The 27,728-nt window shown below is 34.7% G+C and overlaps 1 protein-coding gene across 2 annotated transcripts; it reads left to right on the forward strand.

The window, feature by feature from the left end:
- The first annotated feature begins 996 nt into the window (after positions 1 to 996).
- On the forward strand, positions 997 to 21,761 carry LOC150092374 (uncharacterized). Of its 2 annotated transcripts, none has more exons than XM_090415121.1 (2): positions 997 to 1,130; positions 20,697 to 21,761. In XM_090415121.1, the coding sequence occupies exon 2, from the start codon at positions 20,772 to 20,774 to the stop codon at positions 21,582 to 21,584; it is 813 nt and encodes a 270-aa protein (XP_090271247.1). In that variant the 5' UTR covers positions 997 to 1,130; positions 20,697 to 20,771; the 3' UTR covers positions 21,585 to 21,761. The 2 variants fall into 2 exon arrangements, with proteins under 2 accessions (XP_090271247.1, XP_090271246.1); XM_090415120.1 differs by lacking the exon at positions 997 to 1,130 and adding an exon at positions 9,359 to 9,757.
- Positions 21,762 to 27,728: the final 5,967 nt, after the last annotated feature.

A 27,728-nucleotide genomic window follows, 5' to 3' on the forward strand; every position in this document is an offset into this window, starting at 1 on the left:
TAGACCACCAGAAGACAGACGATTTGTATCGATTCAAGTTGCAAACTAAAAGAACGATGACAAGTTTTTTTTTTTTTTTTTTTTTTACCGAGTTAGTTGATCTTTGGCGCAAATAACTGGCTTTTACCTATCCTGGAAAGTCTGGTTTTTAATCCCTCGTTTTATAAAATCGATCATAGAACTCTCATTATCTGTGAAAATAATTCGAGTGTTGGGGTTTAGGACCACCAGTTGGCAGCCATTTTCTACATACTTTCGCTCCGATACCTCTGAAATCATCGGTATCCATTAACTGAGCTGTCATCAGGGAGGATGGCTAAAGGTGAAGACCAACGATCCCCGATTTCCAAAAAAAAAAAAAAAAAAGTTAAGATTAAAAGAACCCTGCTTACTTTCTTTTGGGAATAAAAAAAAAAGTGTTAGAGGATGTTTTTTTATATAAATGTTATTTTCAATTTAATTTTTGTTTTGAAATTAGTAAAATAATAATAATAATAATAATAATAAAAGATTTAACATAAAACAACCAGGCATTGTGGAAAGTTGCTTATGCAACTTTTATAATACGTCAACAACAAAATACGTCGACGTATACAAACACAGCTATGACGGGTCGATAGACAAAGCTGACTGACGGCATTGTAGTGCAATTGCAAATAGTTTCTAATTTTAAAATAGGCTTCGTCAAGCCGATATACAAAACAACGTTCAGCGCGCATACTCATAAAATGATCTATAGCATTTGATTTTTTTAAATCAAAATATATAATATAATATTTATATTGAGTAAAATTAGCCGATATCTAAATGATTTAAAGCATAAGCAAAAAAGGAAATCGTCATAATAACAACAGCCAATCAAAAAATAAATAAAAATGAATAAATAAACACTGCGTATGCTGTATCTGAGTGTTTGTTTCCAAAAATAGATTAGTCTTATATTTGTTTTAGTTTCGTATTATAATGCAAGTATCAGACTAGCACGGCTCAAAGTAATCTTGCTGTATGCAATTTAGAAATTTAAGAGATCTTCATAACAACAAATGTAGAAATGTCTGTGGATATTAAATAGAAATAGATATAATTAGTAGAATTCCAGTTCCGCTTACGACTGGCATCATGGAAAATAGGTAACTCCTGCTTTCCATTTAGATTTAAGTTTTTAAATCTAAAAACGTATACTGTTATTAGAGGTGTACAAATGCAATTACTAGATGATAGTGTGTGTGTGTGTCGTGACGTAGATATTCATGCATATTGAACGAATATAAAGTTGCTAATTTTAAAATAATCACTGCAGGAAAGTGCAAGGTAGTGGTAGTCTGTTTGTTACAAATGATTACACTGTTATAACGGAAATTTTTTTAAAACATATTTGATTATAATTATTACACTTTTTTTATAATGTTAGTCAAGTAGCTTTTATTTTATCATCCTTCATGTTTCGCCAATTTTTCTATCGGCATCTTCAGGGAATACAAATTAGTAAGCTATATGAAGGTAACAGACTAGGTTATAACTGATGGTTCTAATTCATACTGAGTATGCTGTTACCTTCATATAGCTTACTAATTTGTATTCCCTGAAGATGCCGATAGAAAAATTGGCGAAACATGTAGGACGATAAAATAAAAGCTACTTGACTAACATTATAAAAAAAAAGTGTAATAGTTATATACATAATAATCAAGAAAAAATACCACACATATTTGATTAATTTACATAAAAAATATGAAACTGTCTCCTTTTTTCCCTCTATTTCTTTAAAAAAATGAGAGCATCTCTTCATTTTTATCATGCTATATGCAAGTGAATTTTTGTAAATACTGACGCCTTCCTTAACATGTAGACAACTTGGAAAAGTGCCATTTTTAAAGGCAGACAATGACGATTGCCGCACTGTTCATTTTTTGCTGTTGTTCACAGACACGCGTTGACAATTATCTTGTCCTCTTTTTCTTTCTCTTTTTTTTATGTGTTTTTAGTTTTTCAGTGTTTGTTGCATTTTCTCTTAAATGTTTTGTGAATGTTTATCAACTTTAATTTTTCTCGACTGCCTTGTTTGGTGGCATTGTGAGTGGGAGTAGCATTGTAAGCCACGGCCTTCATCCTCTTTTGGTTGTGGGAGGATGTCTTCCGCATCCCATACTTGGTCGTAAGCTTGTGTCAGTGCAAACATCATAATAGTAAAGGTGGAAACGATAAAAACGATATTTTTTTGCGCTGTATTATGAACGACTTTTTGCAATGTTGTTACTCATACATTTTTATGCTTTTAATAATTCTGGACATCATAATTCTACCCTCTTCATGACTTTCCATTTAGTACAATTCATTTCAAATATTAGTAAGTTTTATTTAATTATTCCTATAACTCACCATTGAGAAATGTTAAATGACATTATGCGCAATGATTTATTTTTATTTTTATTTCATTTTTATTTATTTTTTATCTATAGTGGCATATAGTGACGTTGGCAAACATCTTTTTCTTTCTTGCTGTTTGATAAAATTTGCTTGCTTTCTTACATTTTTTAAGATTCATTACCGTTGTTTTAAGTCATCATCATCGTTTGTTTATAATTTTACAATTATAAATAGGGAAACCAATCAAAACAAATAAGTAGTCTGTGTACACTAAGATAGCACTTGGAGGTTGTTATGACGCGAAGGAAAACCAGGCTTCTCTCTCATATGCTAATTGACGGATCTGTGATGCAGAGAGTTGGGGGAAAACGGGGAGAATATTGCTGATGTATTTCCAATATGGAGTTCGGGGTCTGCCTTTTTCTTTTTCCATCTGAGGACGTAGAGGACCAGAGCATCAAAGGGTACAGAGGGTGGATGTCTAAGTTGGTGGCCGAGCCATTTTATTTGGTTTCTTTGAACAGTGCTGACTAGAGGATCTTGCTGGGTTTCATCTAATATAATAGAGTTGGGAATGTGGTGTTCCCAGGAGTAATCCAGGATATTTCTTAGACAAGTAGTTCCAAAGCTATTTATAATATTGGTCGCTGCTTTTGTTGAGATGTTCCAGGTCTAGGAGCCGTACAGGAAGATAGGCTTTAAGATAGATGGATGTTTTTAAGAAAGAAGATAGAAGAAGACTTTAAGAAAGATAGATGTTTTTAAGCATGGGATATTAATTCAAACGGATATAGCAGGTTTAAGGATTTAGGACATTGGTCCGGTAATTTCCTTAACATGCATCTGTTAACTTGGTTTTATCTGGGGGAGGGGGGGGTGACCATTCTGAACTAATTCATCGCAACAATGCATTTCCCTGCAGAGGGAAACAAACGCTTGTAAGTTTACCTAGAAAAGACGCCCTCTTACGTGGATAAGAACTGGGATACACTCATCAAACGTTTCAAGCAAGTACTAGGAAAGTGGACAGCAATACGAGCCGTTGTCAAGAGGGAGAGCAATAATTGTTAATCAAATAGCTACCAGTGTCCTTTGGCATACACCAAAGATTCTCATGCCCAAACAAATACAGTCAACCATCTATCGATTCATATGGAACCAAACAAACTGGCTTTTCAGAAGGAGGACAAAGGTTGGTCGATTGGTAGAACCTCTGCTGCTAATGGCTCACTCAAAAAGTTAAGCAAGTTTGAGCTCGGTTAGTTGGAAGGGGTCAATCGTTCGATGCTGTTGGCACACTCTCCCTCGATGAGTCTTTGGACTCCCTGGAGGTGTCACATAATAATAATAATAATAATAATAATAATAAAAGTGGAGCCTGTGTTGCTCAGTGGATGTGGCGTTTGCACCCCACCGCGCTTGGCCGCACGAAGGAAGACTTCATTTCGAGTCTAGTCGGCGACTAGAGGAAATTTTTCTAAGCCTTTTTTCGACCGGTTCCCGAGTTAGTCGATCTCTGGCACGGGCAAGCAGGTTTTTCCTCCCGGAAACTCGGGTTTTTCGTCCTGTAAACTCAAGAAAATCGACCGTAGAACCCACATTATTTCAGACATTAAATATATTGCGTTAGGGTTAGGGACCACGAGATGGCGGCACATTTGAGCCGTCTCTCTTCACTGCGTACCGCTTAATTAGCGATAGCCTTGGGCCATCTGTCTCTGATTGGGTACCAGTGGAGATTGAACTGCCCACTCAGTCTCCAAAAGTTAGATAGGGCTAAATGGCCTCGCCTACTCCCGTATATACGGGAATAAAAAGGCGTTAGCTGATTTTTTTTTTTTTTATAATAAAAAGTAGGACAAAATGTGACATCCATTGACCAGAGGACAACAAGGGCACTATATTGCATGCATCAAGCTTCACTAACGTTTGTCTCTATAATAGACTTTCAATTTATAAATTATTGCTATGTTCTTACTGCAGGATACATATCTGTCTCTCGAAACTTCGTTTTTAAAAAATATGTACGTGCATTTTTAACAAATAAAACCTCAGAACAGGAGGAAAATTGAGAGCGTTGATCGAAAGCGATCATCGCAGGCTTTCTCTGAAATTAAACCAAAATTTGATCAGTGTTAGCAAAGCATAAATATGAGCCTTTATTTATTATTTTAATAAAAAATCACTTCATTCCCTCCCATCGCTACCACTGGACAGTCCTTTGCGCAGAGGAGGATGTCACCCAACTCCGGGGTCCTTCGTCACACTTTGCTTCAGTTGTAGTTCTCTCTGTCATCGCTCGTGCTCAGCCACATATACATCGGCCTCGATCCATGAATTTTAAGATATAGAAAGAAAATTGTCATAAGTATTTCCTTAATATTATTAATGTTACTAGGTGTGTTTTTTTTCCTTCAAAATGCCTAATCATCTATTAAAACTGTTTACCCGTCATTACCCGTTATTCCTAGGGTATGGTAAGGCATATTTTACTGAAACGTATTTGTCTTTTAAGAGACAAACTGTAACGTGAACCTGATGTCTGTGGTTTATGTACTTTAAGTTGTTAATGGATACATTACATTAATATAGTATTTTCTCTATATAGTCTTTAACGTAAAGTTTTCGTTTCCTTGAGTTGATTCATTTTTTCTATCTTTTGGAAATTCACGAGAGCTTCATTGTAATTTTCTTTCAATTATTTTGATCCGTTGTCGCGGGGACCCTAAACTGCGTGGGATCCATTGGCCGGTCCCTACTCTTTTTTTTTTTTTTTTTTTGTATTGCTCAACACGCGGATGCTCCTTTAAAAAAATGAAGTTTAACCCCCCCCCCCCCCCAATTTGGCTGACAATTCACTAAATGCTATACCCCAAACATATATAAGCTCGTATAACTGCTTATGTGTGGAATGGACAACATTAAAAAATACTACCAACACACTCACTTTGATGACTTGAATGCTAAAGAGAAAATCCGTTGGCACGCTTGAAAGGCTGCACGTGTGCGTGTGGAACCAACATTCATGTAGGAATTTGATACTTTATCTCGCAGAATGGATTTGTATCAGCGGTTCGTAGACTGTGTGTCGTTGGGATGAAAATTGCGCGCGCGAGAGAGAAAGATAAAATTTTAATGCGCCTTTACATTTTTATGTAACAAAAGTTCACGGAAGCAGAACTTTTTTTTCTAGCGAAATTTTTTTTTTTTTATGATTTTTTATTGTTTCATTTTCAGGGCTTTTTGTTCATTGAAAGTCATCTTGTAAATTTGCTTGATAGCTCCTGTGGTCGATAGCGGGATTTTGTTAATTTTTCTTGATGTTTTCATCTCAGTGGATCCAGTGATTTGTCTAATTTTTTTCACTTGCTACACGTTTCTGCTGCATGGGTTAGTGCTGGTTTGACAACTCCATTGAAAGTTTCATTTACGTTATGTTTTTTTTTTTTTTTTTTTACTTATGTTCTCATTCTTCTAGAAGCTATTGAGACATCCAGATTGTAGTAACTTTTATTGCTTATTCTTTTTACTTCATTTTTGTTGCTGATGGATAATATTGGTACATATTACTACGTTAATTTTCAGTTTAAAAGAAAAAATGAAATCCGGAATCTGCTCTTAAAAGGACCAGGGGCAGTTCGTGCATAGGCACTACGGAACTTCAGCACCCCCAATTTTTCTCGATATATAAATATATTTATTAATTTATTTATATTTGCTTGTAATATTTAATTTTATCATCGACAATCCTATACAATTCTCTTATTTTGTATAAAAAATAATAAAAATCCATCTTGTAGCACTTAGGAGGGCGCTAGCAGCACTGTGTTTACCACAGCGTCATATTGCTATGCGCGCAAGCATATGCACGTCATAGTGAGATGCGAGCTATTAGTTCGGCACTCTTTAAATATTTGGACATTACAATTACAGACATAACATTTGTTATAGTTATTTTTAAGTAATTTTGAGTTATACTAAACTGTATAATTTTTTCATGAAACAAAATAAGAAGAGTATATATATTTTTGAGTAATTTTGAATTATACCAAACTGTATAATTTTATCGATAATAAACAATATTTTTTCATATTTATTTATTTATTTTTAATTTTTACCATAATTTTGATATTTTATCCAAACACGTATACACTGTACTTACAGTGTGTACTCTGAAGTACTGATAAGGTTTTAATACCTGTTTTAAAAGTCCAAACTACAAAATGTGAAATATCGGTCATTTAATTTTTTCTAAGTTATATTTAAAGAAAATCACTTTGAATACGGTTCAATTTATTGGAAGAGCTTCTTGAATTTCAACTCATTAAATAGTTGACTGAAATAGCTTTCCTAGACAAAGTAAATCATAAATTCGGGTTCCTCTTTCTTTTTTTAAAGCGCCCTAAAAAGTTCTCTGCGTCTCGCTTTGTGCACTTTCTTCGCATCGATTTTGTAATCAATATGGTGTTTATCTTGTTGATATCAGTGTCGCGTCGCCAAGAGTCGAACTAGTTGGGAAAAACCCGAGGGTGAATTGGAATTGTGTTGCATGTTTGGATAGGAGGCTTATTTATCTGATGAATATTTTTCTTTCCATCCACTGATTTTAATTATAAGGAAACTGTGAATTTGCAGTTGTTAGTTTTTCATAGAGTACACATATACTAGACAGTTTCCTTAAAAGTGAGAAAAAAATGCTTTTAATGTTCTTAATAATAATAATAATAATATAGGCAAATAGGTCAAGACAACATATACAATGTGTAGACAAAAATACTATTGTGTTGGTGGGCGGTAGATGGCGTTGTGTTGATGGTAGTAGTGTCGGTGTGTGTAACTGGGGGATACGTAGGGGAGGTGGAGAGTTCTACTAGAAAATGCACCTTTCAAAAATATGTTTAGTATATAGTCTTCTGCTGCTTACGTCATTCATTCGAATATGCGCAATGAGATTTAAACTCAGTACATCGAATTCTTACTTTTGGAAACTAACTCAACAAATCAAAGTAAATTAGTAAATAAATATCATTACAAATGCCTTTTGACATATAGATTACAGTGTTTATGCAGGCAAGTTGGTCGCTTATTACAACACAAGTTGGCATCTTTCCAGGCTTCATAATAAATAAAAATAACGTATCATTTTCAACCGATTCTCGGTCTCCCCATTTCAGTCACTTATGTAGTAGAATTCCTTGTTTATTAGACAGTCAGAATTCACTTAATAAGTTATTCTCTTGAAGTTGTGAGTCAGCGTTTCATAATTTAATATTATTATGTTTTTTAAGTCTAACAAACAGCTTAGTATTCCTTCCTTAAATTTCTGCAAGAAAAAAAAAAAAATATTAGCAATATAGTATGCGTTTAGTGTTGTATCTCACGAAAAAGATTACTTTATATATTGTTAATAATATATATATTCATATCTCATTTTTGTAATTGTATTTTATGTATTTCAAATGTACACTCATTGTTGTGGATCGAAATCTCGGGTTTGAATTAAGTAACAGGCCGTTAGTTGGAGAGTAAGTACTCTATACACCCTGCCATCTAGGCCAACAAAATTCTGTTATACTTTCATGCATAGTAGTTACTTTTAAATAAATTAAATCGCTTGGGTGCTTGGTCTATTTAAATTTAAACAAAGACACGTTACAATGCAGATACGTGTGTTCACGAGGCCGGGTGGCCTGGTCTGGGGAACGAAAAATCCCCTACCTCCGTATGAGACCGGCTAACTCACCTTTAGTTGAAAGATTCCAGATGAAGGTTCCTCACGTCTTGACAGGAATCGAACCCAGGCCTTTCCGACCAAAGCTACGGAGGTTCTAATATATTTAATGGCTGTATTATCCAAATAGATTAAAACTTCAAGGACACTAATGCATTCTTTGAATAGAATTTGTATTTTATTATGCGAACGAATTTTTTTTTGACGGTTAAAAACAAGAGTCTTTTAATAAAAATAAATACAAACACTTTATCAGTTAGAGTACAGCTGATGATCTTAGGTTTAGTTTTGTTACTATTTGCTTTATCTTGTGTTATTGTAGGGAAAACATGAACCAATAGTAGCGCTATCATTTCATTGGTGTTGAAAATCTTACTAGGACAGAATGACGTCATCACGACAAGGAAATACCCAACACTCATTACTGTTTCTTGAACCATAACTGAATCCAACCCAAACGCAATTTTGACCAAAGACGAAATACATCGCATGCAGTCGATATACACTCTGTTATGCTACTTCTTCAGAACGTGGGATTTCGAAACAAGTTTAGCGAATACAGAAACGCAGAAGACGGAAAAGATTCAATCAACACGCTAGTCTTCTGCACGAAAGACACATTGAGGAAATTCAGTCACAGTAACGGGTCCAAAGTTAAAGCGATTGACCCATGGAACTTCCGAAGGTGAATGTACGGTGTGCTGAGTAATACCGTAAATTTTTTTGTTCCCACCCACATATACATGAAGATTTCATTACAATTCTTTGCACTTTTCATTTCCTTTTCTTTTGTGATCAATGAATGTCTGTTAAGAGGCGACATTAAATCTTTCTTTTTTTTTTTTTTTTTTCGTAACGCAACTATGCGTTGACATGTGATTGTCGGTAATTGTCCGCGGTCGTTTCATGGTTCACTACATCTGCTCGCTTTAAATTTCATACGCAGTGAGTTTAGTTGAGCACCATTGTTTTGCCTACTTACCACCACAAGGGCAAGAGAACAGCGGCGCTTGCGTCAAAGTCAGTTCGTTTTCTCGAGGGCAGAATAAGGGTGTCAGTGAATGACAGGAAGTCCACATTCATCAGGTTATGAAACTGTAGAAGATTAAGTCAAGGAAAGGAAAGTGGAGATGCTGTTGAGTGAGTTTGTAAATAGGGTTAGCGTACACTGCCCTTTTCTGCTTCGATTAGTTGCGGAGATGTTTGAATGAGCAATTAACTAACGCCCCCTCCTCACTCTTAGATTAATAACTGGACTGCGCAGTTATAAAAGAACGTTTAGCGACTTCCCAGCTTCTCCAAGAGTAATAACAGTTCTTCGTCATGTTCGTTTTGTTGTTGACCATAGCCGACTCACAACCTTCTACATAGTTAAACACTTGCTGTTACTAAACTCCGTTGAGCCTCTTTGTTCTCTCATCATTAAAATTAAATTATCCGAAAATAGAATGAAGGAAGAACGACAGGCCTTTTGGAAGTTGGTTATGCTTGAAGGACTAGCAGCTAAGCAGAACAGGGTTGGGTTGGTCTACAACTTCTAGTTCGTTCCAGTCTGCCGAGAATGTTAGTGCTAAGGATGATGTTATGTGTTCAACGTTAGAGGAAGTTAGGCTTCACGAGTCTACGGATGGGAAACAGTTCCTGATGCATCTGTCAACGGTAGGTCGTATTTTTATACTGAGAGAAAGAGGCGTTTTTGCACCGCTGCAGGTTGTGTGTTGCGAAAACATTTGTTTTTATATATATAAACATTGTAAATAAGCTAAAGTTGTAAACATTAAATAAAAACCATTCTTTTGGTTTTTCTAATTTTTAAATAAAGATAGCGAGCAATCTTGTAATGTTGCTGAAAATACGGCCATTTGCAATTGAACTTGATTAACCACAACTAAAATAGACAACGCATTTTTCCAAATTTGTTTGTACTTAGCCATAGCAGCATTCCGTATTGGTTACTTATAATTACCACATTTATTTCATTATTTTATTTCTTCAACGTTTGTCCACTTGCTTTCTATGAGTTTTTTTCATTATACTGTTTACTGTCGTAGATAAAAAAAATATCATTCCACTTCTAGAGACTCGATTTTGATTTTATTTGATTATATTATATTATAGTGAAGATATTACGAAATTTCAACGCTTATTTATTTTCTGGTCATAAGAATTTGACGATCGAAATTTAGTTTACATTCATGAACCGTTTGCTAAAAGGTTTTTTTTTAAATAAAAATAAAAATAAACTGTCGCACATTGTAACTAGCACTATCCTCTGTCATTTCTAAATCGTATTAAGCACTCCATAAAATTCAACAATAATAATCATTTTAAATTTGCATGGCATTTCTCTAGTGCACAAGTTTCCTCCTATTTCTGCAAAATTCAAAATCCATTTCAGTTTTTTTTTTTTTTTTTTTTTGTATTTATATTATTTTATAGATTTTTATCTTGTAGTTATGTTTTTATTGTTCTCGTTATTTCATTCCATGAAATATTGAGAATATTATTTTAAAGAGTTCGACAATTATTGCATATAGTTTAATGTTACTATAATACTTTTTTTGATGGATTGACCCATGTTACGTATAGTTCGTGATCGATCTGTGGCTTCAGCATTTCATAAGGGAGAATATGTTTAGACCAGTGGCGGCTCGTGGCTTGAAATCGTGGGGGTGCTGCAACTTTCGAAATATACATACACACTGTAAGCACAGTGTATACGTGTTTGGATAAAATATCAAAATTATAGTAAAAATTTAAAAGAAAATTAAACATGAAAAAATATTGTTTATTATCGATAAAATTATACAGTTTGGTATAATTCAAAATTACTTTTAAAAAAAAATCCATTATCATAACCCCAATAATGTTCTAAAATAAAAACTATAACAAATGTTATGTCTTTAATTGTAATGTCCAAATATTTAAAGAGACGGAGTAAACACGATAAGCACTACGAACACTCTACTACTGGTGTAAACTGCATATAAACAGCAGTGGAACTGCGCGACGGACAGTGCCGCATTACGCTAATAGCTCCCATCTCACTATGACGTGTATATGCTTGCGCACGTAGTAATATGACGCTGTGGTAAACACAGTGCCACTGAAGTCTTTCGCCCTCCAAGTGCTACAAGATGGATTTTTATTATTTTTTATACAAAATAAGAGAATTGTATAGGATTATTGATGATGAAATTAAATATTACAAGCAAATATAAATAAATAAATATATTTATATATCGAGAAATATTGGGGGTGCTGCAGTTCCGCAGTGCCTATGCACGAGCCTCCCCTGATTTAGACCACTTTGGAATATAATTTCAGATTCTATAAGAAAGCAGTGGAACTAAGAACCAGAGTAATTACCATATTAAATTATTTTCTCTTGCTTTTTAGGCTGACGTTATCCCACTGATTGTAAGCAACAGCAAAAAAAATCAGCTGACGTCTTTTATTCCCTTATAGGGAGTAGGTGATGTCTTTTAACCCAATCTAGCTTTTGGGGACTGAGTGGGCAGTTCAATCTCCACCAGTAGCCAATCGGAGATAGCTGGTCCATGACTATCACTAATTATAAGTGCCATCCGATGAGGAGACAGGCAAAACAAGTGCTGCCATCTCTTGTATCCAACCCTAACAGGATATGTTACTGTCTGTGTGGGTTCTATGATATATTATGTTGAGTTTCCAGGAGAAAAAAACGGCTTGCCTGTGCCAGAAATTTACTAACGCGGAAATCGGTCCAAGAAAGGCTTAGAAAAATTTCCTGCATTTGGCGACTAGGCTTGAACTTAAGTCTGTCTTCGGACAGCCTAGTGCAGAGGATGCAAACGTCACTTCTGATGACCTACACATTGTCCTACATTTTTTGGGGGTGGGTGGGTGAATTTAAAATGGTTTAACTATCGATTAATGATTAAAGTACACCGAGTACGAAAATAACTTTTTTAACGTTTCGTGCACAGATGATTCGCAGATAATTATTCGCAAAAAATATTAAAATAATATTTTCTTTATAATTTATATTATGGAATATTAGCATGTTCGCGATAGCGAAACAGAGAATACTAAGAATAAAAGGAATATGCGACTCACTGTATAAGTGGTCACGAGATCACCAGGATTTGTCAGTCTGATAATTTTCTATTTTCCAGATCCAGTTTGTCCAATCAATGGTAATTCTTTAGTGGAAAAAAAAAGTATTAAAACATTACAGATTTTGTCAAAAATACATATTTGTGCATAAAAGGGGTGAAAGCTTTACGCGAACCTCCTTTTCCCCCTTGAAAAATAAATAAATAAATGCAAACTTCATTGAACAAGTTTCGATTTGTAGACGTGGGTATGACTTAATTCTTTAACCATCACACTGCCACCAACGAAAGTTTTTTCTTAATCACGTTAAAGGAAGGGACAGAAAATATTAACTGCGTTCAGGACAGCGCCTAATCGTTCAACTAGTATGAAATAATAACATAACTTCTGCGATGATGATTATAATATCCATCAACTACACACGATGCCGTCTATTGCCACCAATGGTTTTTTTTTTGTTGTTTGTCTGTATATTGTGTGTGTACTAGGGCTGATTTGCCCGTATGGAGGATGAAAAACGAGTTTCCAGGGCCTCACTTAACCAAACTCACCTTCAATTGAAAAGTCCATATATAAAGATTCTTCTCGTCAGGAAAAAAAACTCAAGATGTTTTTTTTTTTAATTCGTTGCTAAGTTAATGGGCCATAAGTGATTTTTGAACGTCTATGCGCACTATATATATTTTTTGTATTTCAAAATAGCGCTGATTTATTGTGATTCAAGTGCCTTATAAATCAGACTTATCATTCGGCTTCTGACTTATTTACTGGATTCAGCGAAGTGTACCCAAGAATAAATGGAACAAGATTTCGTTCACCTAATCGAGGGTCATAAAGCACAAAGCTTAAAAAGAAAGCTTAGTCAATTCAGTTTTGTGGAGTTCTAAAGTTAGAATCGGTTCGATGGCAGAATTTTTTTCTGGCTTTTAAGAAACAGTCCATATTAATCACTTAGTGAATGTAATTTGTGGAAATATATTTAGTCATTACTTCAAAAGAGAGCCTTCACTTCGGCGATGCAAAATTATTCAAATTAAGTGGATATTGAATCCAACATTATTTCAAAGCCGAATAGAGAAACTGCAAGAGTTTCTTGTCGAATATAGAAACTATAAATGTTTCGGCGGATCCAAGCGTAAGCAAACCTTTCATGACGGGGACAACTCGTAGTAAAGGTGGAGTAAGATCTGATCACTATCCTTAGTATTTCCCATAATGTAAAACGCATCTCCTAGCGGACATTATGAAGTGAAGTGAAGCCTTTTGGGTCTCTTTTTCAGTAATTCTTGGTGCCTTTTGTGATGCGACACCTTTTTTTTGCAACTCGTATGGTAAAGTATAAGTTCTGCATCACTTCAACCTGAGTTTTACATCTGGGTCTGGTTCCCACTGACGAGACCTCAACAAAGGTCGAAACCGGTCTGGGTAGTGACCCCCTCATAATGTATAACATCATACATGTCCGCTAGGAGATGTGTTTTACATTATGGGAAATACTAAGAATAGTGACCAGTGCTTACTCCACCTTTACTACGAGTTGCAGTTGCCCCTGTAATGAAAGAGGTTTGCTTACGCTTGGATCCACCGAACTTTTATAGTTTCTATATTCGGCACGAAACTCTTGTAGTTTCTCTATTCGGCTTTGAAATAATGTTGGATTCAATATCCACTTAATTTGAATAATATTTAGTCATTTTTTCAAAGTTTATTGTAGAAGGTTCACTTATAGTTGCATTCTTTCTCCCCCCCCCCTTCCCCTCACATTCCAATTTCATGATTCGAGGATTGATGTGTCTTTAAACGCATATTTCACGATGAAAAAAAACAATTGCCTGATTCGAGTTTCAAAATAAACGTCTGGCCTATACTGAGTTATTGTATAACACTATCAGTGCAGACAGCGTACTGCAACCTGAACTCGTTTGTAGTGGGTAGTAACTGGAGCTTTGGCGGCGTCCTGTATGTATTAAAATATTATTAACTGACAGCCAAAACATACACTGGTTACTTTTGTTACTTGGTAGCAGAAGAACAACTATGTTGCTGCTATACAAAGGAAGAGTGGAACGGCGTATTAATCTTAGGCAAAAAAAGCATTATATACGAGAGTTTTATAATTTTAACTTTCTTATATTTCATATTTCATAGCGGTTTTTAATTTATTTTTATTTTTTTAAAACGAATCTGGCGATTTAAATGGTGATCTATTGGCTCTCAGAATTCGAACCTTTCTGTTGCGAAACATTATTATTACGTGATACCTCCAGGGAGTCCAAGGAGGTATCACGAGGGAGGGAACCTACACTGCGACTGTCTCCACCAACTGCCACTACGCCATCTACCGCCCACCACCATCACTAGTATTTCCACATAATCACAAACATCCATGTCCACAGCGGGATTGGAACCCTCAGCCTTTTGGCTGGAGAGCGATTTTAAAATATAATTTTAAAAGAAAGTATACAAAAAAGTATTGTACAAATATCGTTTAATAAATTAATTTCCATAATATATTACAGTGTTTCATATCTTACGAAGGAAACCAATCCGGGTCACAAATAAGAGAACAGCAAAGGGGAAAAAAATATTTTAGGCTTCCATGTACATTAGAACTACTATTAGAATCATTCGCATGTTTCTTTCATTTAAATTTCCAAATTTCGAAACTAATTTAAGGTCCTTGCTTAGTTCAAAGTTAAAATTATTAGCCAACGAACTCATTTTGAAATAAATAAGACTTTTGGGGAGTTCATTACATACAAATGAAGCATAATTATTTGTATATTTTATTATACAATTCTTGAGTGTACGTGTGTTTGAATTAGCTGTTTTTGGTAAAGCGCCATATCCGGATTCTCCCTGGCACGCTTGATTGTTGATTATTGTAAAGAACAACCTAATGATACGTGGAGAGTAAACATACGGTTTATTTTATTTTAATTTTTAAATACAGCAGTCTACCTTTGCTTGCAGGAACAGGAACTATTATGAGGAAATAATGCCAGGAAATGCATCGGACAACTACATTCCAGCAACAGGTAGGTATGTGTTGTTCACAAAAGAAATGGCCAGTTTGTAGATTTTAGCGCCCATATTCGGTAGTTCTGCCATTTTGTTCTTATCTTGGTATTGATGAATCGTGCTAATTGCAAATTCAATTAATTATAATACTGAATGGTTTTGCCTCTGATATAGTCCTGTTTGTTTATCGGATTAGAACGATTCACTGCTTTCACATTTGAGCATGTCAGAATTTCGAAACCAGTTTTTACTACTTTTAAAAAGATTTAAATACTCTTAACCCTGCAGAGGTCGCGGTCGAAAAAATTGCAGCGTACGTCGCGTGTATCTGAGAGGTACATTCAGTACTAGTATATGCTAAAATGCGATAAAACTTTAAAAAAAAAAAAACACTGCAAATATAATACATGATGGTTTATTTATTTTCAGTTACAATCTAGAAATTATTGAACAAGGAAACAAATAAAAAGAACACTAAAACCAATACTGTACTGACATCGGAGTTCGCGGTATCTCTCAGATACAATTTTACTATCAAATATCACACACCTTTACATAAAACGTGTTAAATCAAAACCGACCGCATAAACAGTGTAGAATATCACTCGTAATATATGCATACGCAACTACTCATGACCTCCAAGCTATAGACTGGATATGTGTAAGAATATTTATATTAAACAATTTGTTTGTATCTGTCAGATCAGCGCGACCTCTCAGGGTTAAATATTTATTATCTACAAAAACTGACAACTATAGCAGCCCAAAATAGTCAGTGATGCATTCCTAATTTTCTGTTAAAATAACTGTAAAGATGAAAAACCCTGTTATTTTGTTTACTAAGACAATATTCTAATCCATTCTTATCCATTTATCTTCTAAAATTAAACCGAATAAATCCATCGATACGTTCATCTTCCACTGTCATTTGCTGGCAATTTTTGCTTCATAGCCCTGTTTTATGATTTTTTTTTAAATCATCCATCCATCCAGTTTAAATGACCTCAAAAGACCCGAGATGAAAACCCTTCTGGGTTTTTCATCCTCCATAGAGACAAATCGGTCAGAACACACACAATTTACCAATAATAATAATAATAAATACTATTTGTGGCGTAGTTTGCAGGTAGTGCAGGCTAAGAAGTGTAAACGTGGTTGTGACAGTTATGAGCTTCTGTAATATTTTTACGAAGCAAAAGTTGCTCTGGCTGTAATGATCATCCAACCAAATCTCATAGAGCTGGTTACACATTCTTGAATACTAACAGGACCAATTTTTAATGCGATTCTGCGAACTAACGCCACTGTTAATCCCTATTTTTTTAAAGCTCTTGTTCAATGGCTTTAATAGACAAATTATCTAGTCTGTTCAATTGTTTTAGCTTCTCTATTTTGTTTTTAAGTCCCCATTTTTGTACTGCATCTGTAGTATTGCATTTTTGCACTAAAATTTACATTTTTACGTAAACTATAACATACATTGCCATACGTTTCAACCCAGATTAAGCCGAGCTTTTTTCATGGCTCCGATAATTATCCGGTGATCTCATTTGATCATGCTAAAACGTTTTAACCTCTGGTCCACCCAGGTGGTTGTAGAGCCCTCCTAGCAGGTGTTCGATAAAATTCAGTATTTATATAAAATTAAGATATTTTTTGTTTATATGGAAACATTAAATAAAAACAGTTACATTCCACAATAATCTGTGAATAGCAATCATAACCAATATTTAATGTGAGGCGAGTATGCGTCTTCGAACTACTTGAAGATCAGTTTCCGAATGCGTGCTCCTGCCTGTGCTATGCTGAAAAAATACAGCCCCTCCTCCTCATTAATCCTGTTTGGTAACTTCTATATCAGACGGTTTCCTATAATCCTGTTATCTTTTTCGATATTTAATTTATCATCTTTATTTAAAAATTGCGCCTCAATAGGTAAACTATATTACTTGCTTTAATAGAATCAAGAAAGTTCGACGAAAGAAGCAGCAAATGATCGACCAACTAGCATTTTAGGAGTGATGGTCTAGTTATTGAAGAAGTTGGTTAAAGGCAAAATCAGGAATTGGGGAAGGGAGGAAGCATGGTTTTTTTTGGGGGGGAATGGTAGGTGATGCTTCAGTAACTTACTAATTTTTTATAATAAAGTGGTAGTTGAGTTAGATAATGGACTTCGTAAAGGTGTTTGACAGGAACCGCATAGAATTCTGATACACAAATTACAGTAAATGGGTATGGACATGACGTTGGTGATGTGGATAAGAGAGGATGGTTATTGGAGAGATGCTAGATAGTAGTCTGTGACTAGTGGCGCGCCGTAGGCCTCTATACTGCTATTTAATTTGTTCATTTAACGATATAGGAAATGATCTTAGGAGAAATAATCAGTTTTTTTTACAAATGATGCCAAATTAAGTAGAACAACAATCGAGAAAGATGATGTGGATATTTTACAGGATGATTTGGATAGATTAGCAGACTGGACAAAGGAGAACATGCCAATTTAATGTGGCAAAGTGTAAGGTTATGCATGGAGTGAAAAGATTACCAACTGGGTACTATAATGATGGAACTGTATTCCAGGAAATGGATGAAGCCAGGAATATAGGGGTGTTAGTAGAGAAGTTCAGAGGCATATTGCAAAAGTGGCTAAAAGAGCCCACTTTGTTATTGAAGAATACCTTGTCATGCAGAGATATAAGAAGGTTATTATTCTTCTTTATAAGGCTTTTGATAAGACCCCCTCTGGATTATCTGAACAGATGTGATTGCTGAGTTTCTTGGAAATGTGGAAGACGTGGATTGGATTCAGGGGCAAATGAAAGGAATGCCTTTCAGAAGCGAGGAATCAGTGCAATAGATTGCCATAGTCATTTGTGAGGGTTTTGTCGGTGAACGAGTTCAAAGCAAAATATGATAGGTATTGGTGATTAATTTTGATTTAATGGACCTCCCGCGATGAGTCTACGGATTCCATAATTTATCTCGTCATTCCTTAAGTTGTTAAGCTCAAGACTTTTCACTCCCAAGTAACTTGGCTTCACCTAAACATGATAAATGGTATAATAGGCAAACCCAAGGCAAAAAAATTACGAATCACTTACTGAATGAAAATGGCTGTGAAAATTTATTTTCTGCACTCAGATCCAACTTGTTTTCAACAACCTTCAGCGCTGTTAGCGATGAACACAGGAATTGCCTTTCACGTGTTTATCGCCTTCGAAATATCGATGATGGGAAGGCGATTCTAGTTCATGTTGAGATCAAGCACGTTGTCTGATTACAGCTGGAAAACATGATTAGGGAAGACAGATACGAAAGTAAATGGCCAGTTGATTTCAATTTTCAGTTTATACTTCGTACTGTTTATTATGTCTAACTTAGTCTCATTTTTATTTTCGATTCCGTCGTCAATGTAAATTAACAAATGATCGACAAAGTTTGATTTCGTTTTCGAAGTCAATCTCTGGATCATTATTCTCCATTAATAAAGTACAACTCGAGCTTAATATGCAGTAGTTTCGTAGTATCAGGCTTCGTCATAGATTGTTTCGAAGATTGTAATATGGGATTACCGTACAGACTAGTATTTCCTCAGTGCATCCTCTCCTTTTGATAAACATGTAAATTCTACGTCTCTGGCCTTTTCAGACTTGTCTTTTCCCTTTAATTTTTGTTTAAATTTCAAATTAATAAATGAAAAAAATATAAATTAAAGCGAATATAAATTTATGATTGCTTAGGCTCACTATCAACGCTTGAAAGATGAAAACTGACTGCCCATCTCTTTAAAATTAGTTACGGCTAAAAGTGATCCTCCCCCTCTCTCGGGGTAACAAAAGATATTAGATGATTTATTTATTTTATGTTTACTTTTTATAAATTTAAGGGGAAGAGTATCTTTTTCAATATTCGGGATTTGTTTTTTATATCAATCAGGTGAGTATGAAGACTACCTCCATCTCACAAACTTTTGGATTTGGAACAGAAAGCAATATTTATTATTATTATTATTATTATTATTATTATTATTATTATTATTATTATTATTATTATTATTATTATTATTATTATTATAACGGTGTCTCCATGGAATCAAAAGACTCGTCGCGGGAGATCCTACATCGACACACTAACTATTATCTACACAATACTTGTCATACCTCTCCTTAAATTCATTCACAGTTGAAGCATTCACAACCATCTCTGGCAAAGCATTCCACCCATTCATAACCCTCCAAGCAAAAAATCTAGTCATGACACCCTTGTTAACCACACTCTTACATAATCGCCAGGGATGGCCACTCGTTCTCTCACTTCCAGCACTGGTCTTAAAAATATCATCAGTATCAGTCCTGTAAAATCCCTTTAACAATTTAAATACCTCTACCATATCTCTTCTCCTACGTCTATCAGCTAGTTTTTGGAGTCCACAGATCTTCAATCTATCCTGGTAGTGCACATCCCACAGACCCGCAACAATCTTTGTAACTCGCCTCTGAATCCTCTCCACCATTTTTTCATTACCAAGAAATCCAGGTGACCAGATCTGTGCACAATAGTCCAAATATGTCTTATTATAGTGCGGTCTTATTAATGCCTTATAGAGTGGAACAATAACTTCCCTATCCCTGCTTGTTAGTGTGTTCCTCAACAACCATGTAATTTGATGTGATGTTTTGGCAATCTTTGCAATATGTCCTTTATACTTAAGTTCTCTGTCCACAATAACTCCCAAGTCCCTTGCCTCGTCAACTTTTGGCAGTTCAGTTCCATCAATATAGTAAACAGCATGTGATCTCACCCTCCCGAATGTTATATAAAACATAATATTGTAATATGCGTTTTCTAACTAAATACTTCACTTTAACGTCCTAATGCCCTTCAAGGAGGGAGGGAATAATCCACTAGTATGTGTCTTATCATCACATTTGTAGATGGGCCAATGGTGTTTACACGGAACACTTTTTCAAAACATTTGAAAACTGATCTTCGTAATGATGTATATGTCAGTTCTGCCTTTCAGATTTTTTATGCTAAATATTTTAAAGTGTAAAATAAATCACATTTATAATAACCCTGTAGAGTAATAAAATACAACCCATATTTCTGCGCAGTTTTGTATTATCGTACTTTATTAGAACAAAATATTTTTACCTGACTTGAATATTCTCATTTGTTTGTCATCTGAAGATCATGAATTGCTCCACGGATATAAATTCCCTCCCTTCTTACGTTCATTACCTGTTCTACAAGCCTCTGCAGCTTAGTCGGTATCGGCGATGCCTTTTGGTCGGAATAGTTCAGTTTATAGAGAATTGAAAAAAAATAAATATTTAGAATTATTTCAATATCAATTCAAATACCATTTCTTATAAATGATTTTATATTGCTATATTGTAATTTTTCTTGATGTTCTTTGATTTAAATAAGTCATTCTTGAAAAAGCCTTGTTTAAAAAGCTTGTATTTATTTCTAGTTACAGCATGAAATTGTGGAACTCCGAAACAAAATACACACTGCGGAAAAAGCTCTACGAGATGTGGAAGAGCGAATGTTCCAACAAAAGATCCAAAACAACAGACTAGTTCTTACCATGCGTGTCAAGCTACAACGACAGAATGACGTCATACAAGGATTTCTCAAAGAGAGAGACCAGCTAATGCTCCATATCTCATCTAAGCTCATGTGTTTAGAATCCGAACTCAGGAAAGAACAGAAACAAATTCATAAATTACTGGAAGATAAAGATTCCCTCATACAGAAACAATCCAAAGAGATTACGGCTTTGAAAGAAATTCAGAAAACGAAATTGGACACCGAAGGCAGTGAGGCGGCTCAGTCAGTCTCGCTTAACAAGAATACAAACATCGATGTGGATATGAGTCACTCGTTTGAGTCTATATTAAGTAGCAAAGATAATCAAGAATCGGATGATTCCGTATGTAACATTCCATCCAAAGAAACAGAGACCTATGATCATTGTGCAAAAGCTTTCTCTCTGAATCCCAATGAACTCCAACGGGCAGCGGACACCGATGCCGATTCTGGAACGTCTTCTTTACTTGATTTGTCTGAGGAAAGTTCAAATACCGTGGAATCTATAATAAATGTCGAAGATTATGCAGATCAAGAACCTGAAATTAATCCTAGAATTTTACGACTGAATGGTAGCTATGAAAGACTAACAGATCTAGGACACAAGTCCAGCACTTTAACTGCAAGTTACAGCAGAATCTTAAGTAATCACCGTTCTGTTGTAAGGCCCAGAGACATTAAATACAAACGTTTACCTAAGTTCCATAATAAACCGGTGAAAAATGCAGCCACTGGTATTGTCAGACAAGAAATTCCTCTACCATCATGATGTTGGGTGTTCTGATACGAATTGAATTCAGTGCTCAGGAATCTTCAAGCGGATCCTCGATATAATTATTCTTCTTAAGACTTTCATGCATGAAGTTTACATGTCACTTGATTGGTGATGAATGTTCATTGATTATGTAAATACGAAAGTAATTAATAAAATAAAATATCGTGACAATCTGAATGGATAGTTCTGTTTTACAACAAATATTCTTTATTAACGGATGGAACTCATCACAATGAGTCCTCTTAGCTCACTCAGTTTCGACGATATCCTTTGGTTTAAAAAAAAAAAAAAACTGGGTTAAAAATTTACCGTTTAAATGTAATACTGACAGCTGATAATTACAGCTTTATTTTTTTATAACAGTCATGCACGCGTTCTCAGCAGTTCATTTAATTATAAGCAACGCGCTATCGTTGCTTATAATTGACTGAATATTTTATTTGCTAACAAATAAAATATTCAAGTACAACTAACAGCGGACAGCGTCTTTTAATGTCAAGCACTGTTATTTATAAATTTCAATGCGAATTCAGAGGTTTTAGGTTTGTAGCTCAGTTGGTTTCGACGATGTCGTTTGGTTGATCATTAATCTTTTAAAACCTTGTATTCTAGTAGGTTACTTCGAAATAAAATAGCCTACTACCGGTATATGATTATTATTTTTATATTTTATACTATATTTTGCAATATAACATCTTTCTGGTGATCCCAACTTCATTAAAAATTCCAAGATTATAAGATATATTCCTTAATGTTTATTATAATGCATAATATGACTGAACTTATATTAAAATATTAAAATTTTAGAATACTTGAGAAAGTACGAATTTTTCATTCAACCACATTTTCTCTAGAAGCCTCTGTGCAGATTTTTGTCTGTAAATAAAATTCCTAAAGTAACTGTCAACTATAGATTATATACAAAGAAATTTATTTATTTAGAGCTTTGTTAAGATCGAATGAAAAAAAAAAAATGCGTAGTTTTAAACCAAGCATGCTCTTAACAACTGCGCACTCTTAGATAAATAACTGTTGTTGGGGAAAATAAATAAATAAAAAAAAAAAAACCGGGAAGCGGTAGCGATTATCGTCTGCCCTTACAAAACTCAAATGGAACTTATTTTGACGTCATTAGAATTCCATGACTACAGCCCTGACAACAGAAAGAAAAAAATTTCCAGAGACGGTTGTGAAGATCGACTTTGTTATGAGAAAACATTTGAAATATTTTCCACTTAACAGTCTCCAACTTCTGTGCCCAACTTTTTATTTCTGACTTTAATACTACGAAAAGCTATTGCAGAACTTGGAGAACTGAAGCTATTCGTTTAACTAAAGATACTATCTCGCAACAAAATAGTTCGCGTGAGGAATTTCGATCGATGCGCAATATAGTATTCGTGACGCTGCCATAAAATGCGTCTACACACACACACACATAACAATTTTATTTATTTTATATTTATGGAAATGGTTCTATTTCAAACCAGTGTTTTTTTAGATTGTGGCGTTAGGTTACGTGAAGAGTGCGAAATAGTCCAAAGACCTCATCACATGATTTGCAATGTAATATTGTTTGCTACCGTACAATCTACGTTACTTATAGCGTCCTCTGGTATATATTCATGAATACCATTTAAATTAAACAGATACTGTATTTAAATTCATTCTGCTCGATAGAAAATACAAGCGATTATTCGAAACTTAATTATTTAAGTTTCGAATTAAATTATTTAAAATTAAATTAACTAATTTCAAGTAATTTGTTGTTGTTGTTGTCTTGTCCTTTGAAGAGTCTTAGATGTTTCCGTGCGCTCCTCGTACTGCTTTGGCTATGTCTGTGATTTTGTTTGTATAGAGCTGTTGTTCAGGATTAGGATCTATTTCTTGCAAGGCTGCTGTAATTGCTGGACAGGTAAAGATGTGAGTGGGTGTCAGTTCCGTATTGGGGCAGTTGTTGCAGTTTCTATATGTTCTCGTATCATCTGTATTGATCTTCATTCCTCTATAATGTCCTGTTCGTAGTCTTGCTATCGTAGTGGAGGTCCTTCTGTCAGCATTGATCTCGGGAATTTGATGTTGTATCACTGATTTCAATGGAATTAGTTTAGCTTTTGCTAGTGCATTGGCATCAGCAAGAGTTATCATATGAGTTTCTTGGTTGAGTTCTCTGGCCTCTTTTGCTAATTTATCAGCTGCTTCGTTGTGATCAATGCCTACATGAGCAGGAATCCATTGTAGAATGCAACTTTTACCTAAACACTTTAGATGATTTAAGAGTTTATGGATGTCTTGTGTGAGCTTGGTATTGCCATTTTTGATTGCCTCCATAGCTGATCTTGAGTCACTGTAAATTATAATTCCTTCAGATTGTTGAGATGATGATAGATTTAAGTAGGCTTCTAGTGCTTTAATTATTGCGTAGAGTTCGCTGGTAAAATTGGAAGCGATTCTCCCAGATCCAACTTTTATTGAAAGTTTTTCACCTTTCGGGAGTAGAAGGAGAACACCAGCGCCTCCATTAATCATATTGGTGTCTGATGATCCATCGGTATAACAAATAACCTGTTTGGAGGATGAAAGAAGGTTGATGGTATTTAGGCCTTTTTCTTTAAGCATTTCTTTTGGTTCTTTTTTTGTACAGAGTTTGGTAAGGTTTAGATTTATGAAGGTATTTGAAGGTAAAGGACTGGAAAATAGAGGTTCTTTGTTTATGTGGACATTTAGCTGATCAAGACCTATTTCTTTCCTGATAGTGTCATCATATTGTAAAGTCGATGATCTGTGAAGTCTGCAAATTTGGTTCCAATGTTCATAGGTTTTTAGGGAGACATGATCACTTTGGTAGCTTCTGATATTATTTATGAATTTTATGGTGGCAAATTTTCGTCTGTCCTCCAGCAGGTCAAGCCCACATTCCTGTTGGGCTCTGATGTTGTTAGTGGATGAGACTGCACCAATGATAATCTTGGATGCTTTTGCTTGTATTTTGTCTAGGTTTTTCTTTACCGATGAAGCCGAAGGTGACCAGATAGGTGCTGCATATTCCATTATTGGCCTTATTAGTGTAGTGTAAGTAGTTTTGAGGATTTTTGGCTTTGCACCCCAATTTGTTCCACAAAGCCTTTTCAGTATATTTAATTTTTTTAGAGCTCTGTTGGAAGTGTTAGAGATGTGTTGTGCAAAACGTAATTCCTGATCAAGCGTAATACCAAGGTATTTTGGATTTGTGACTTTTTCAATTAGCTTGTTATTGATCATGACTTTGGGATTGTAGGAATGTCTATTTTTCCTGTCTGTACTAAATGTACTTAGTTTTGTTTTGTCTGGGTTGATTTTAAGTTTGAGTTCGTTTGACCATTTTTCTAATCCTCTCATGGATTTGTTTAGAATTTCCTCTGATTCTTTGATTTTAGCACTAGTGTGCCAGATTCAAGTAATTTACAAGATTAATAAGATCATATTTATAAGATCACAAACTATAAGAGTCATAAATTGTGACCTTGTAAATTACTTTGAACGCAATTTGTACGAAAATTAGTGAAAATTATTGTTTCAGAAATTTTCGCCCCTTCCACCTAAATGAATATTATTTAAAATTTTTGAATACTGTAAGTTGCTTAATGGAATAGTGTACCCTCCCACAATGAGCCCCTGAATTCCTTAGAGGTGTTACGTAATAATAGTATATATACTGTGTATGTTTGTGTATTCACATATTTGTGAATATAAACATAAACACAAACACTCGTAATAACATTTTCTTATATAGTGATACGCATGGAGTTTGCGTAATTATAAAATGATACGTGTACCACATCAAACGGGAACTGGATGGATCAATTTCTCCTGTCTACGCAAACTGACTTTTACAGAATGCTATATTCATAATACGTCAGCTCACCATCCATCTCAAAAGTATGGCATCATAAAATCGTTAATGTCTAGAGCAGTGCTTCCCAAACTTCTGGATGTCAGGGCCCCCTTTGCAAAAATTAAAATATTTCACGCCTCCCCCAAAAAAATCGTAATAGAGAGATATATTATTATAATATTTATTGTATTTATATTCAATACAAAACATACACAGCGAATATTGTAAAAATCAAATGCATATACATTTTTTGCCTCTTACCGTTTGGTTCTGAAGACGATGCGGGCTGTTCTGGTAAAATATGAAATACTGTCTTTTTTTTTGTGTGTGTGTGTCTGTTTCTGCTTCTTCTGATTGTTCGCAGGATTTTTTTTTTATTTTTTTATCAGCCACTTATCCATCTCAGGGTTAAATTTTTTAACGTAGAATAGATCAAATAATATCACCACTTACCGATACTGGCACATCACAGACTGATAACATGAAATTAGTGAATATTATCTGAATAAGGGAATCCCTAGACCAGGAACATTTTTCTCTTTTGTGCCTTTTCTCCCTTTACGGTAATTAAGCCTAACGCGAAACAGATAGCAAAGGCAGGTTATTAAAACGTGCATATGATTGGTGCGGTATTAACAAAAGATCGCGCAACCGAAAGATAAAAGCATATCTGAGAATTGAGTTGAAATGCTAACTCTCTTCAACCGAATTCCATATGTGAAACTGCCATAACATTCATTATATATATATATATATATATATATATATATATATATATATATATATATATATATATATATATATATATATATATATATATATAGAAAGTATTTTACCTTGGGTATACTAAATGTTAAAAATACCAAGCAATTTTATCTCCTCCAGAGATTTTTATTTAATAAGGTTAAAACACCTTATGGTAACTTGTTCTGGTAAAATACTTATAAGCTCTGTATTACTAAATCTTGGTATTTCAAGCCTGGCTCCCACTGATGAGACCTCAATAAAGGTCGAAACCGGTCTGGGTAGTGGCCCCTTGCCTTTAATACAAAACATCATACATCCCCTTCTTGGGGATGTGTTTTGGCATTAAGGGTAAATATTAAGATTAGTGATCAGAGCTTATGCCACCTTTACCACGAGTTGCCTTGGTCTTGCACTACCTGTAGGATCAGCTAGACTTGCATCACTTGCAGGTTCAAACTTGACTGTTTGTCTGTTTGCTTACTTTGGATATGGAGTAAAACCAGGTTTAAAATTGCTTGGTATTTTTAACATATAACACGTTCGGTTAAATTTTATTGCTGCCCTGGGAAATCGAACTCACGCGCATCTAATTAATAACAATAGTTTTTAGTTAGATACTGTGTTTGCCCATGCAACATATGGTTTTGTTTCAGTCTATACAGCATAGTTTCTGTGTGAGGGGACATGTGATTCATTAATTAGTGTGTTTTTATCCCAGTTGTCTCTAATTGCACTATTTGTAGAGAAATATATTACACAGACTCCATTGAATAAGGTATGGGGATACCTTATTCAATGGCATAATAAAAGTACTTGTTTTTATTGCTCTCGAGTTACTATCTCCCCACGTGAACTTATTTAAGCTTTTTTTCATGTGTGAAGTATATGCGAAACTTTTATTGGCAACAGAAAACTAGCTCGGATGACAGTGATAATATAAAACGAGTTTTGATATGTATATAAAGTCAATATCAACAGTCCCTGATTACGAACGCGTGATGAAAGGGACAGGAAGATTTGGAGCTTCCCTGGAGAGCATTCGAAGTAAATACAATTAACCACTGCTTTGAAATGAAACATATGAATAAGCAATATTTACTAATATTCATTAAGCGCCGAAATACGCAGGAAGCAAAGTTTGTGAACCAACACCAATGTGTGAATTTCTCCATTAAAATATAATAAATAACAAAAAAGAAATAATAAATAATGAAAGTTAAATACGTTTCTTTTAAAATAAAAAAAAATCTACTTAGTCTTAAAACATTTTAAATTTGGTTTCATTATTTCACAGGTCCCCTCGACAAAAACCTACGGCCCCCAAGGGGGCCGTGGCCCTCAGTTTGGGAAGTGCTGGTCTACAGAACACAAAAATTATTCCTCCTAAGGATCGATTTAAAGAAAGTATTGAAGCTCTAGTTTATCGACCAAACCTTAAATCTGCTTTAGGATCCCTAAAGTTTGGGAATATGTTATCTTTAATTGTATTAAACAAGTTACATTTAATTTTAATTTAA

This window comes from Typopeltis vanoorti, chromosome 26 (genome assembly GCF_054136105.1).
Source record: "Typopeltis vanoorti isolate ZY-2024b chromosome 26, IOZ_Tvanoo_1.0, whole genome shotgun sequence".
Lineage (NCBI taxonomy): Eukaryota > Metazoa > Arthropoda > Arachnida > Uropygi > Thelyphonidae > Typopeltis > Typopeltis vanoorti.

Excerpts from the sequence above, each read along its gene's own strand:
- LOC150092374 (XM_090415120.1), top strand. The coding sequence starts at position 9,683 with ATGTGTTCAACGTTAGAGGAAGTTAGGCTTCACGAGTCTACGGATGGG. Across the intron at positions 9,758-20,696 it reads TCCTGATGCATCTGTCAACG|TTACAGCATGAAATTGTGGA; the intron begins GTAGGTCGTATT and ends ATTTATTTCTAG.